This window comes from Pongo abelii, chromosome 3 (genome assembly GCF_028885655.2).
Source record: "Pongo abelii isolate AG06213 chromosome 3, NHGRI_mPonAbe1-v2.0_pri, whole genome shotgun sequence".
NCBI lineage: Eukaryota > Metazoa > Chordata > Mammalia > Primates > Hominidae > Pongo > Pongo abelii.
The window spans coordinates 98,355,912-98,366,697 of NC_071988.2; the positions used below are offsets into that span (position 1 = coordinate 98,355,912).

At 41.9% G+C, this 10,786-nt stretch overlaps 1 protein-coding gene across 2 annotated transcripts; it reads left to right on the forward strand.

Annotated features, from left to right (window-relative positions):
* The first annotated feature begins 396 nt into the window (after positions 1-396).
* CCNG2 (cyclin G2) lies at positions 397-10,524 on the forward strand. 2 transcript variants are annotated; one of them, XM_002814903.6, is made up of 8 exons: positions 397-719; positions 1,749-1,886; positions 2,593-2,730; positions 3,961-4,211; positions 4,727-4,805; positions 4,894-4,992; positions 7,524-7,729; positions 9,054-10,524. In XM_002814903.6, exons 2-8 carry the CDS (start codon positions 1,749-1,751, stop codon positions 9,175-9,177), a joined length of 1,035 nt encoding a protein of 344 aa, XP_002814949.1. In that variant the 5' UTR covers positions 397-719; the 3' UTR covers positions 9,178-10,524. The 2 variants fall into 2 exon arrangements, with proteins under 2 accessions (XP_002814949.1, XP_024102063.1); XM_024246295.3 differs by lacking the exon at positions 397-719 and adding an exon at positions 892-1,666.
* Positions 10,525-10,786: the final 262 nt, after the last annotated feature.

The window sequence follows — 10,786 nt, forward strand, 5'->3', positions numbered from 1 at the left end:
ACTGATAAATTAACCAATCCAGATTCGAGGGTGAATCAGGTCCTCAGCTTACCCCTCGCCCCACCCGCATCCAATCAGAGAGCCGGCTATTTTGGGCGGACTTTTCAAAACAGCGAAAACAAAACAAATCGGGGACCTTTAAAAGGCGTAATGAGACCAGAAACGGTCTCCTTCCGCCCCTCTGTCTTCCCCCGTTCCCCAACCCAGATCAATCGCGGAATAAGCCCGACGCCCAGATTCCGCCCGACGCCCTATCGCCGGGCGGGAGGACTGGCTCGGCAAAGCCAAGGAGAGCTAGGGAGGCCGCAAGAGAGGCCGGAGACGGCGGCTTAGGGGCGGGACTCTTTTTTAAAGTCCGTGGAGGAAGTGCAGGATCCCTCCGCGGGGAGTCACGTGCCCCGCCCCCTTGGGGGCGTCGAAACTCTTAACAAAAACAAGGGGCTTGGGGAGGCCTCGGCTGAGGCGGCGGGGTGCGGCGGTGGGCTGGTTTTCGGCTTCCGGCGTTGCGCCCCGGCGGAGGGTGGGCGCGCGGGGAGCGGGATGGAGCCGGGGCTGTGAGGCCGAGGCGGCGGTGCCTGGGAGGAAGGGTCGGATGCCGGGCCGGGGGCACCGCTGAGGCGGTGGGTCCCCGACCTGCGAGACAGGTTTGGAAGCCCCCGCTGCGCCCAGTCCCTGCGGACCGCGAGGCCGCGGGCGGGTGGAGGCGCGTCTCCGGCACGGTGAGTGGGCCCGCCCAGGGCCGCCGTGGGTTTCTTTGTTCGTGGTGGGGACTGCGGGCTTTGGGGAGGTTGGTACCATCCGAGTGCCTCGGTGCTACCTGCCCCTCATCCGTGGGAGCGACCAGGGTGCTGCCCTCAGCCCCAGCCCCAGCCCCGGGGGGAGCTGGCGCCCGCGATGGACAGATAGATGCTGGTGGGGTGGACGGAGGGAGCGACTAGACTAAGGGTAGTCTCCACCTCGGTGTCCCCCGCCCCCGCTCGTGTTGTCACGGGGACTTGCTGGGGTGGTGCTTCTCGAATTGACAGCCCCGGGGCTCTGCAGAGTTGCGGGGCCCCGGCATCAGTGGGTGGACGGGTGTTGTCCGTATGGGCGCGGGGCGGGCTGGACTGGACTTCTGTCTCCGGACCGCAGCCGGGTGTGCCGCGCCACCCCACGGCTCCTGGGACAAGGGTGTCCGCGTCTCGGGTAAATCCGGAATCGGCGCTGCCGCAGCGGACGGGAAAAGCTGGGGGCGGGACTCTCCGAGAGGGGCTTCTGCAGCTGGGCGCCCCGGGCGGGCGGGGCTCGGGAGTCTCCTCCCTCCGCTTCTTTGTTCAGTCGCGAGAATCTCCCTCCCCTCCCCCCTTTTGTGCAACGCCCCATCCCCGGGACCCGCTGCAGTCGCTGGCCACACTGCAGTCCCCTGGGCAGAAGGCCCTCCCTGGCGCGACTTCAGGTGGGGCAGACCGAGGGGACGCCGGCACCCGCGGACAGTTTCCTGTTTGTGAAACGCCAACAGGCCAGGGCTGGCCGGTCTTACCCAGCGCTGGCCGGCGGACCTGACCACGGCTCCTCCCCCTGCCACACCTCCCTGGCCGTGGTGGGGATTGCCTTGGGGCTCTGGCGGACGTGACTGGTCCCTTCACCCGCTCCTTGTCGGGGTGTGCTGGGGCGACCCTTGCTGGAGGTACTGGCCTCAGCCCTTTCTCCCGCGTCCCCACCCTTCTTACCCCCCAGATTACATTCTCTGTGTGGTGTCTTTACTGCAGATGAAGGATTTGGGGGCAGAGCATTTGGCAGGTCATGAAGGGGTCCAACTCCTCGGATTGTTGAACCTCTACCTGGAACAAGAAGAGAGATTCCAACCTCGAGAAAAAGGGCTGAGTTTGATTGAGGCTACCCCGGAGGTAAATTGGCAGAAAAGATAACTTGCTCAAGCAGCTGATGGGGCTTGGAGGAGGTAACCCCCCCTCCCCCGTTGAATCATGACTAAAGCCTGCAAAATTTCTTAAGATCAAAGTTGTTCTTTCTGGAGTACCAAGATAAACCTTATTTACAGGTTCATGCTTTTGTTTCTTAGCAAGAATGAGAGTGATACTTTAGAGAAGTGGGGGTTTTTTTTGTTGTTGTTTTTAATGTGGCACCCTCCTCGCCGCCCCCCATACTCCAGCCTGCAGCTTCAGGATGGGAGACTCCTGGTGAATTGAGCAGTTCATTTGTGCAAACACCCTCTGCCTGTGAAATACATATTTATAGTAGGATCTTAAATGACTTTAGAAAAGCAAACAAAGGAACCCTCTCTCTCCATTCCAAGGGAATTGAATTACATTTGCTATAACTCTCTGAAATCTTACAACAGTTCACTTTATATTGAATTGCTGAAGCTCTTTTATGATGCATATTTTTAAGAAGCAGTGATTTACGTCTTAACAGATGATAAAGTGTATAGCTTTAGTTAAGCGATACCACTCTTTCCACCTATATTCTTGAAGATTGAGGGAAAAAAATTAACCTTATTCTTGGGAAAAAATTAACCTTATTCTTTGGACCTGTATGTGTTTTTCATCTGGTTCTAAGAAAATTGTAAACCTTGATTCTTGGTTTTTATTGCAGAATGATAACACTTTGTGTCCAGGTTTGAGAAATGCCAAAGTTGAAGATTTAAGGAGTTTAGCCAACTTTTTTGGATCTTGCACTGAAACTTTTGTCCTGGCTGTCAATATTTTGGACAGGTTCTTGGCTCTTATGAAGGTATTTCATCATTTTTATAAATATGTCTTCCTTTTTCTATGCCCAGTGCCTAGCACACAGGGTTCAAGAAATATTTATCGAATGGGTATAATAACGTCCACTGTACATAAAAATTTATAATCAGAATTGTGATCGTTAGTGCCAGAATAAGACTACAAGTTTAATTGTATTGTTGTATCTTAGGTTCTTCTGTTGTGTCTTAGGTTTTACCTGTTAAGTACTTTCTCTTGAATATGTGACAAAAGAGAGACTACTGTTTTTTAGGTATTTGCCATATATTTATAGTCCTCAAAATAAGATTTCATCTGCCATCATGCTTCTCTTGAAGCCTAGGTTTTTAAAATACTGAAGCATGACAAATGAAGTGTAACAGTTTATTAAATATGACCGGCTGCCTTCCCTAGAAGTCTCTTCAAAGCAGGGAGCCACGGTTTTATTAACAGTCGCCAGCAATGGCTAGAAAAATGTGGGGAATCTTCTGCCAGTAGGATTGCTGTCAGCTGCTGGGTCAGTTCTCAGGGCATTGAAAAGAAAAGAGCAGCCATCTGTCCATGGCAGCTTTTACATATGTCCCACTCTGCACAACTCGTGATATTTCTCTTGGGCAAAATTACGTTGAAATATGGAATGACTCTTAAAGATTTTTATGTAAAAAGAGAAGTATAAAATATTTTAATATCCCAGTACATTTTTTTTGGTGTTGAAAAGCTTAATTTATTTTGGGGGAGATTGTATTAAGAATTTCATAAGTCTGAAATACAAATTATACTTTAGTGCTAGAAATCTAGCTTTTGAACCTGCATGGAAATTTTTGTACCTGCATTTGAATTTACATAATTTGAAGGTTCAAAAAACTTTTTTTTTTTAATTAAAAAAATTTTTTTTTTTTTTAATAGAGATGGAGGCTTGCTGTGTTGGCCAGAATAGTCTTGCTATGTTGGCCGGAGTGTTCTCACACTCCTGGCCTCAAGCAGTCCTCCCACCTCAGCCTCCCAAAGTCCTGGGATTGCAGGCATGAGCCACTGCTCCTTGCTGCCTTTTTTTTTTTTTGGGAGGTTGAGAAGGTCTAAAATGTGAAAATGTGTATAATTGTGGGTAAAGAGCTAGTACATATGAGAGAAACAACTTGATTGTGTTCTGTCTTAAGAATAGGAGCATCACTACAATATTCTAAGTATCTGCTAAGTCAAAGTGACAGTTGTTAAAAGAAGCCTCTTGTTTTTTTCTCAGGTGAAACCTAAACATTTGTCTTGCATTGGAGTCTGTTCTTTTTTGCTGGCTGCTAGAATAGTTGAAGAAGACTGCAATATTCCATCCACTCATGATGTGATCCGGATTAGTCAATGTAAATGTACTGCTTCTGACATAAAACGGATGGAAAAAATAATTTCAGAAAAATTGCACTATGAATTGGAAGCTACTACTGCCTTAAACTTTTTGCACTTATACCATACTATTATACTTTGTCATACTTCAGAAAGGTCAGTGGGATTAAAGATACATTTTGTACTTTGAACATTGCTATAGCTAACAGTAAATAATTGGAATGGCAATGAAATTTATATTTTTACCTTCTTCAGACTTTCAACTTGGACTTTATTGGCAAATTTTTTTTTCTTTTTTTTCTTTTTTTTTGAGGGGGAGTTTCGCTCTTGTTGCCCAGGCTGGAGTGCAATGGCACGATCTCAGCTCACTGCAACCTCCACTTCCCAGGTTCAAGCGAGTCTCCTGCGTCAGCCTACCAAGTAGCTGGGATTACAGGCGTGCGCCACCACACCTAGCTAATTTTGTATTTTTAGTAGAGACGGGGTTTTTCCATGTTGGTCAGGGTGGTCTCGAACTCCTGACCTTAGGTGATCCTCCCGCTTCGGCCTTCCAAAGTGGTGGGATTACAGGCGTGAGCCACCACATCTGGCCCTGGCAAATCTTTAAAATCATTTAAAATCATTTAGATCTTTGGAAGTTTAATAAATCTTTGTTCTTTGGCATTGTATAGGAAAGAAATACTGAGCCTTGATAAACTAGAAGCTCAGCTGAAAGCTTGCAACTGCCGACTTGTCTTTTCAAAAGCAAAAGTAAGTCGATTCCTTGCTTACATATATATCTCACAGTTTCTATTTTGAATTTTTAAAAAATATTTTTCTTTCTTTTTTTTTCTTACAGCCATCTGTATTAGCCTTGTGCCTTCTCAATTTGGAAGTGGAAACTTTGAAATCTGTTGAATTACTGGAGATTCTCTTGCTAGTTAAAAAACATTCCAAGGTAATTACAGTCATTATTCTTTAAAGCAAATTTCTTTCTTGATGTTTCATTTTTTTCTGTGGTGACTTAAACATTAAGTAGTACTTTTGGGACTCTTAACTTTTACACTCTTTTTTTTCTTGTATCTCTAGTGTTAAAGTTCTCAAAATGCAGCTTTGACCCAGACAGTATTAATTCGGAAGGGAACCTGGTCACTTAGCTCAGCTTCTTTCTGCATATAGGTGCCCCTTCTGTAGTAGTCATGCCATATGATAGTACAGCTGTTACATTGCCACATATGCATTGTTCTAAAATGTATACTAGGTAGTAGACTCAGAACAAACACTAATGGGATAGGATGGGATCCCATCACACCTGTAGGACTGAACTGTCATCCCATTAACAGCAGCATCAAATAACACCAGCAATGTTGATGTTTTAAACCCCAATGTCTTTTCAAATCCTTTAGGCCAGCTAAGTAAAAGTAAGTCTTACCGTCACAAAGAGGTATAAAACAAAAGCACAGTCCTTTTTCTTCAACTCTCAGTCTAGTTGGGGAAATAAGGAACTTGACATGAAGTGGTGTGTTCTGTCATTTGTTATTGTGTCTTGGTGCCAGGTAATAGTGAATATAGAGAGTACTTTGGGAATTTTTTTTTTTTTTTTTTTTTTTTTGAGACAGAGTCGCTCTGTTGCCCAAGCTGGAGTGCAGTGGCATGATCTCGGCTCACCGCAACCTCAGCCTCTCGGGTTCAAGTGATTCTTCTGCGTCAACCTCCCGAGTAGCTGGGGCTACAGGTGCTCACCATCATGCCAGGCTAATTTTTATATTTTTGGTAGAGATGGGGTTTTGCCGTGTTGGCCAGGCTGGTCTTGAACTCCTGACTTCAAGTGATCCCACCTGCCTTGGCCTCCCAAAGTGCTGGGATTACAGGCATGAGCCACCGTGCCCGGCTTACTTTGGTTTTTTTTTTAAGCAAAGAAATAGGGCAGACTAGGAGAAGCACTATGACTGGGAGCCTGTTTGGAGCAAAAGAATCTTTGACAGTGAAAGTTTCAGCAAAGGCTTACGGCCAAGAAATTGGTGGATTAGACAGATAGAAAAGTCATTTTAGGGTAGACTTGCAGGTCTGATGTCTAGGTGGTAGTCACAAGCAAGAGTAAGGCTGTCCAACTCAAACAGTGGTTTTGGAAGCCAAGCATGGAAATGAGGCAAGGAGTCTTGAATGACCAAGATTTTTACCTAATGGTGGATATAATATTAGCATAATTGGCAGGAAATTTCGGAGAAGTTAATTTGTGATGAGAGCAGTATGATTTTAGATGCTTGTGTACATAGGTGGGTGTCTAGTAGGTGTTTGGCATTTTGGAATAAGAAGATAAACTATAGTTGGAGATTGAGGTTTGGAATTTCTCATGAAGAAGCAATAGTTGAAACAGTAAGAAGCTTGTGGAATCCTTTTTGTAGGGGTCAGTTGAAGCTCTGGGGTTTTCAGCGTTGGCCTTTCCCCCCAGCATTAGGAGCCAAGTGAAGAAAGGTACATCCCCACAAGTAGAAGCACTGTCAGACTGGAAGGAGGTTTTTAAGGAGGTGGTCAAGAGTATTGAATTTTTATAAGAGATCCAATATAATTAAAATTGAAGGTCATTGGATGTGTCAGAGGTAATGTCAGTAGAGCAGTGAGAAGGAAGTGGTAGAAGCCAGATTACAAGTGGGTTAAGATGTAGCTAGATTAAGTGAAAATGGGAAACCAAGAAAATAGATCTTCTGTTTTCTGGTGAAAATATGTGCATGTGAAGCATTTTGTTTGTAACAGATAACTTTTCGCTTTAGTTATGATTTTATTAGTTTTTATCTGAACTTTTTATTGATAGTGATAGCTGGAACCATCTTCAGTGAAAATTGATTCGTTGAAATAAACTGAAGGCATTCCGAAGGAGGAGGGAAAAAAATACATAAAAAGAAAAACAAAAAAGAAATAAACTGGAGCACTCCCCAGTGGTGGCGGAACTATGTCCTTTTTGGGAAATTCCTCTTCTCTCATATTGCTAACTTCTTTAGTTTTGTATCTGGTGTTATAATATAAGTGTGTATTACCAGCAATCCAAACAATGCCTTGTTGCAGGAACCCAAATTGGTTTCTGTAACAAACGGAATGTTAAATTCCTTTGCATTGAGACTAAGGACTATACTTGATAGCTGATTTATTAACAGACCCAGGGTGTTTTTAGGTCAGTGTTTTCTTAGAATAGGCAAAGCTTTCTGTGTATTGAATCCTATGTAGTTTTATACTCACGGTGCTCCTCTCCTAAACCAGTGGTTCCCAAATTTTGAAAGTTTGGCTGCACATTACGATCATCTGGGGAACTTACAAAACTCTTGATGCCCATGTTGCACTCCTTGTCAATTAAATCAGAATACCAGGGGTGGAAGCGGGTAGTGGGAGCCAGGCATCTATATATATATATTTTTCATAGCTCACCTAGTGATTCCAAGGTGCAGCAAGATTTGGGAGACATTGCTGTAACCTCTTAAAATATTTTTTTTTCAGATTAATGACACCGAGTTCTTTTACTGGAGAGAGTTGGTTTCTAAATGCCTAGCCGAGTATTCTTCTCCTGAATGTTGCAAACCAGATCTTAAGAAGTTGGTTTGGATCGTTTCAAGGCGCACAGCCCAGAACCTCCACAACAGCTACTATAGTGTTCCTGAGCTGCCAACGATACCTGAGGGGGGTTGTTTTGATGAAAGTGAAAGGTAGGCAGGTTCCTTGACTAATTAAACTTCCCTAGACTAAATATTGCTGAGTTTATTATACTCAGAGCTGTGGAATAGTGTAAGACATCAGAGAAAGCAAGTCCCTACACTAAGAGCTAAGAATTAAAGCCCCCACTCTTCAGGTAAGCAAATTAACCAGAAGTGGTATTTTAATATGTAATGATTTATAAGGTCGTCTCCAGTTTTTTTAGTTTTTTCTTTTTTATATTTTTTTGAGTAGAGATAGGGTTTCGCGATGTTGCCCAGGGCTGGTCTTACACACTCCTAGGCTCAAGTGATCCTCCTGCCTCAGCCTCCAAAGTGCTGAGATTACAGGTGTGAGCCACTGCACTCGGCCTCTTTTCCCTTTTTAAACTGGTTGTTTTCCGTCTTTCTCCTATTTCCCTTGCTCTTGAGATACAGCTAAAACCCCCCAAAAAAACAAAACTGAAAAAGAATTCTGGGCTTTGTAATGTTAGTATGAATTCCTAATATTGTGCTGTGGTGACGAGATTGAGGGGTAGGTGCCTGGAAAATAGAGGGAATCACCACCACTAATGGGGAAGACTTCTATATATGTTCTCAGAGGTTTGTCAATTGGTGTTGTCTTATTCAGAATTTGATTACTTTGTAAAGTGAATAACTTTGCTAAATTTATTTGTTTTATGCTGTAGAGATAAAGAGCCAGAAGTTTCATTTTCATAGCTTGTTAGTTTACTTCGATATTTAAGAGTGTAAGTGGTATAATAAATCACTGATGCAAGAAATACATCTAAATAGAGCATGTGCTAGGAGGTATGTTGTTTTTAGTCTTCATTACTGGATTTAAAATACTTACAATTCTACAATTCTAATAATTGTTGATACTTATTAATTGGTACAAGAATAATAGTTTGGCAAATAGTAACTTGTTTAAACTTAAGAAAACCTATATTTTCTTTCTTTCTTTTTTTTTTTTGCATGTGCCACCATGCCCGGCTAATTTTTGTATTAATATTTTTTGTAGAGATGGGATTTTGCTATGTTGCCCAGGCTGGTCTCGAACTCCTGGGATTAAGCGATCTGCACACTTTGGCCTCCCAAAGTGCTGGGATGACAGGGATGAGCCACTGCACCCAGCCAAAAAAATCTATATTTTCCAATGAGATTACTATAGACTTCATTTAGGAAGTCCTTATAAATTTTGTCTCTGTAAAGCATAAATTTTGAATATAAAAATCCTCACTAGAGATACCCATATAGCAGCTTTATTTTGGCTATAAAACATTTAAGTGTGGTTTAAGTAATGGTATCCTCTTTTTTTTTTGTCTCTTTTTCTCTTTAGTGAGGACTCTTGTGAAGATATGAGTTGTGGAGAGGAGAGTCTCAGCAGCTCTCCTCCCAGTGATCAAGAGTGCACCTTCTTTTTCAACTTCAAAGTGGCACAAACACTGTGCTTTCCATCTTAGAAATCTGATTGTTCTGTCAGAATTTATATGTACAGGTTTCAAAGCAATAAATGGGGGAATAGGTAGTTTTCTGGTTTAGCCCCCATCTAGTCAGGAATTAAATATACTGGAATACCTACCTTCTATTTGTTATTCAGATCAGATCTGGCCTATTTTCATATTTATCCTAAGCCATCAAATGGGGTAGTGCCTCTTAAACCATTAACAGTACTTTAGACATTGGCACTTTATTTTTCTCGTTGATCTTTAGCTACTTTGGGGAGGAGGGAAGGTGCTGATACCTTCAATTTGTTACTTTTCAAGATTTTTAAAAATAATAACTAGTGTAGCTTATCTTAAACATTTTATAAAACCTTCAGATGTCTTTAAGCAAGATTTTTAAAAATAATAACTAGTGTAGCTTATCTTAAACATTTTATAAAACCTTCAGATGTCTTTAAGCAGATTGGAAGTATGCAAGTGCTTCCTTAGCAGGGACAGTGGATAATCCTTCATGGTTTATCGTAGATTTCCCCCTCCCCTCTTCTCAGAAGAGTGAATATGCTCTTAAATGTCAAACACATTTTTGTTGTTTTGTTTTTCAAATGATCAGTGTCTATTTGATGTGATGCAGCTCTTATAAATTTGGGAATTATTGACATTTCTGTGATTTTTATATATGTAATGTCTTAATTGAGATTTCTGCTAAGGCAGAAATAATTAGGCTAGGGCTCTTAGTTTCATTCCTATTGCCCAAGTATTGTCTAACTGGTATTATTTTAATGTTACTTTAAAAATCCATAATCTGCTAGTTTTGCATGTACTTGTATGAAAACAGTGCAGTAAGTTGAAAATTCAGTATCTATGGAATTGATAAATGTTGATCTGGTAGTATATTTTATCTCATTTTCTTACATTAAAAAATGTCTGCATGATTACGTTTTATTTCCTTTGTAATTTACATTTCAAAATAATGTATTGCTATATGGGTGCCAAGATTGAATATGAAGAACCCGAGTGTTTGTAGTATTATAGTTTTAAGCAAATCTGTGTGGTGATACAGCCATAAGAATGGGGCTTATATAAACTCTGTACATGTAAGATTTTGTACAGAGAATTTTTAACTTTATAAATTGTATATGAACATGTAAATCTTTTAAAATGTACATAAAATACTGTATTTTTTTACTTTGTGTTAGTCTAGTCATTGCATGTAAATATAATTTATTATGTATTCTGTAGTATAAATCATACATTGATGACTTACATTTTTACTGGTAAGTCAACATCCGTTGGATGTTTTCTGAAGTGGCTCTTTTTGAAGTGATAATAGATTGTAATTCAAAATAAAATTATTAATGAATTCTCCTTGTTTGGGATCACATCTTAATTTTTAATCTGTTAAAAGTGCTTGATGTATTTTAATGAGAAGACTTTAGGTGAGGCTACAGTGATTCCAGAGTGAGCCTTCTAACTGGCTAGCAGAAGTTCTCTAGGTTTGGCACTGTGCCTTTGAGATACTGAAAGAGAATCTGTTATTTGAGAATTGACCTCTTTGTGCGATGGACTCGTTAAGTATGCTCTCAGAGACTGGCATATTACCAGAACGCCTATTAATTTACAGTGAGAG

What these genes read in the sequence shown, in the direction of transcription:
- CCNG2 (XM_002814903.6), top strand. Translation starts at nt 1,749, where the DNA reads ATGAAGGATTTGGGGGCAGAGCATTTGGCAGGTCATGAAGGGGTCCAA. An exon ending in GGTTCTTGGCTCTTATGAAG is followed by an intron (nt 2,731 to 3,960) that starts GTATTTCATCAT and finishes TTTTTTTCTCAG; the next exon opens with GTGAAACCTAAACATTTGTC. An exon ending in TTGTCTTTTCAAAAGCAAAA is followed by an intron (nt 4,806 to 4,893) that starts GTAAGTCGATTC and finishes TTTTTCTTACAG; the next exon opens with CCATCTGTATTAGCCTTGTG.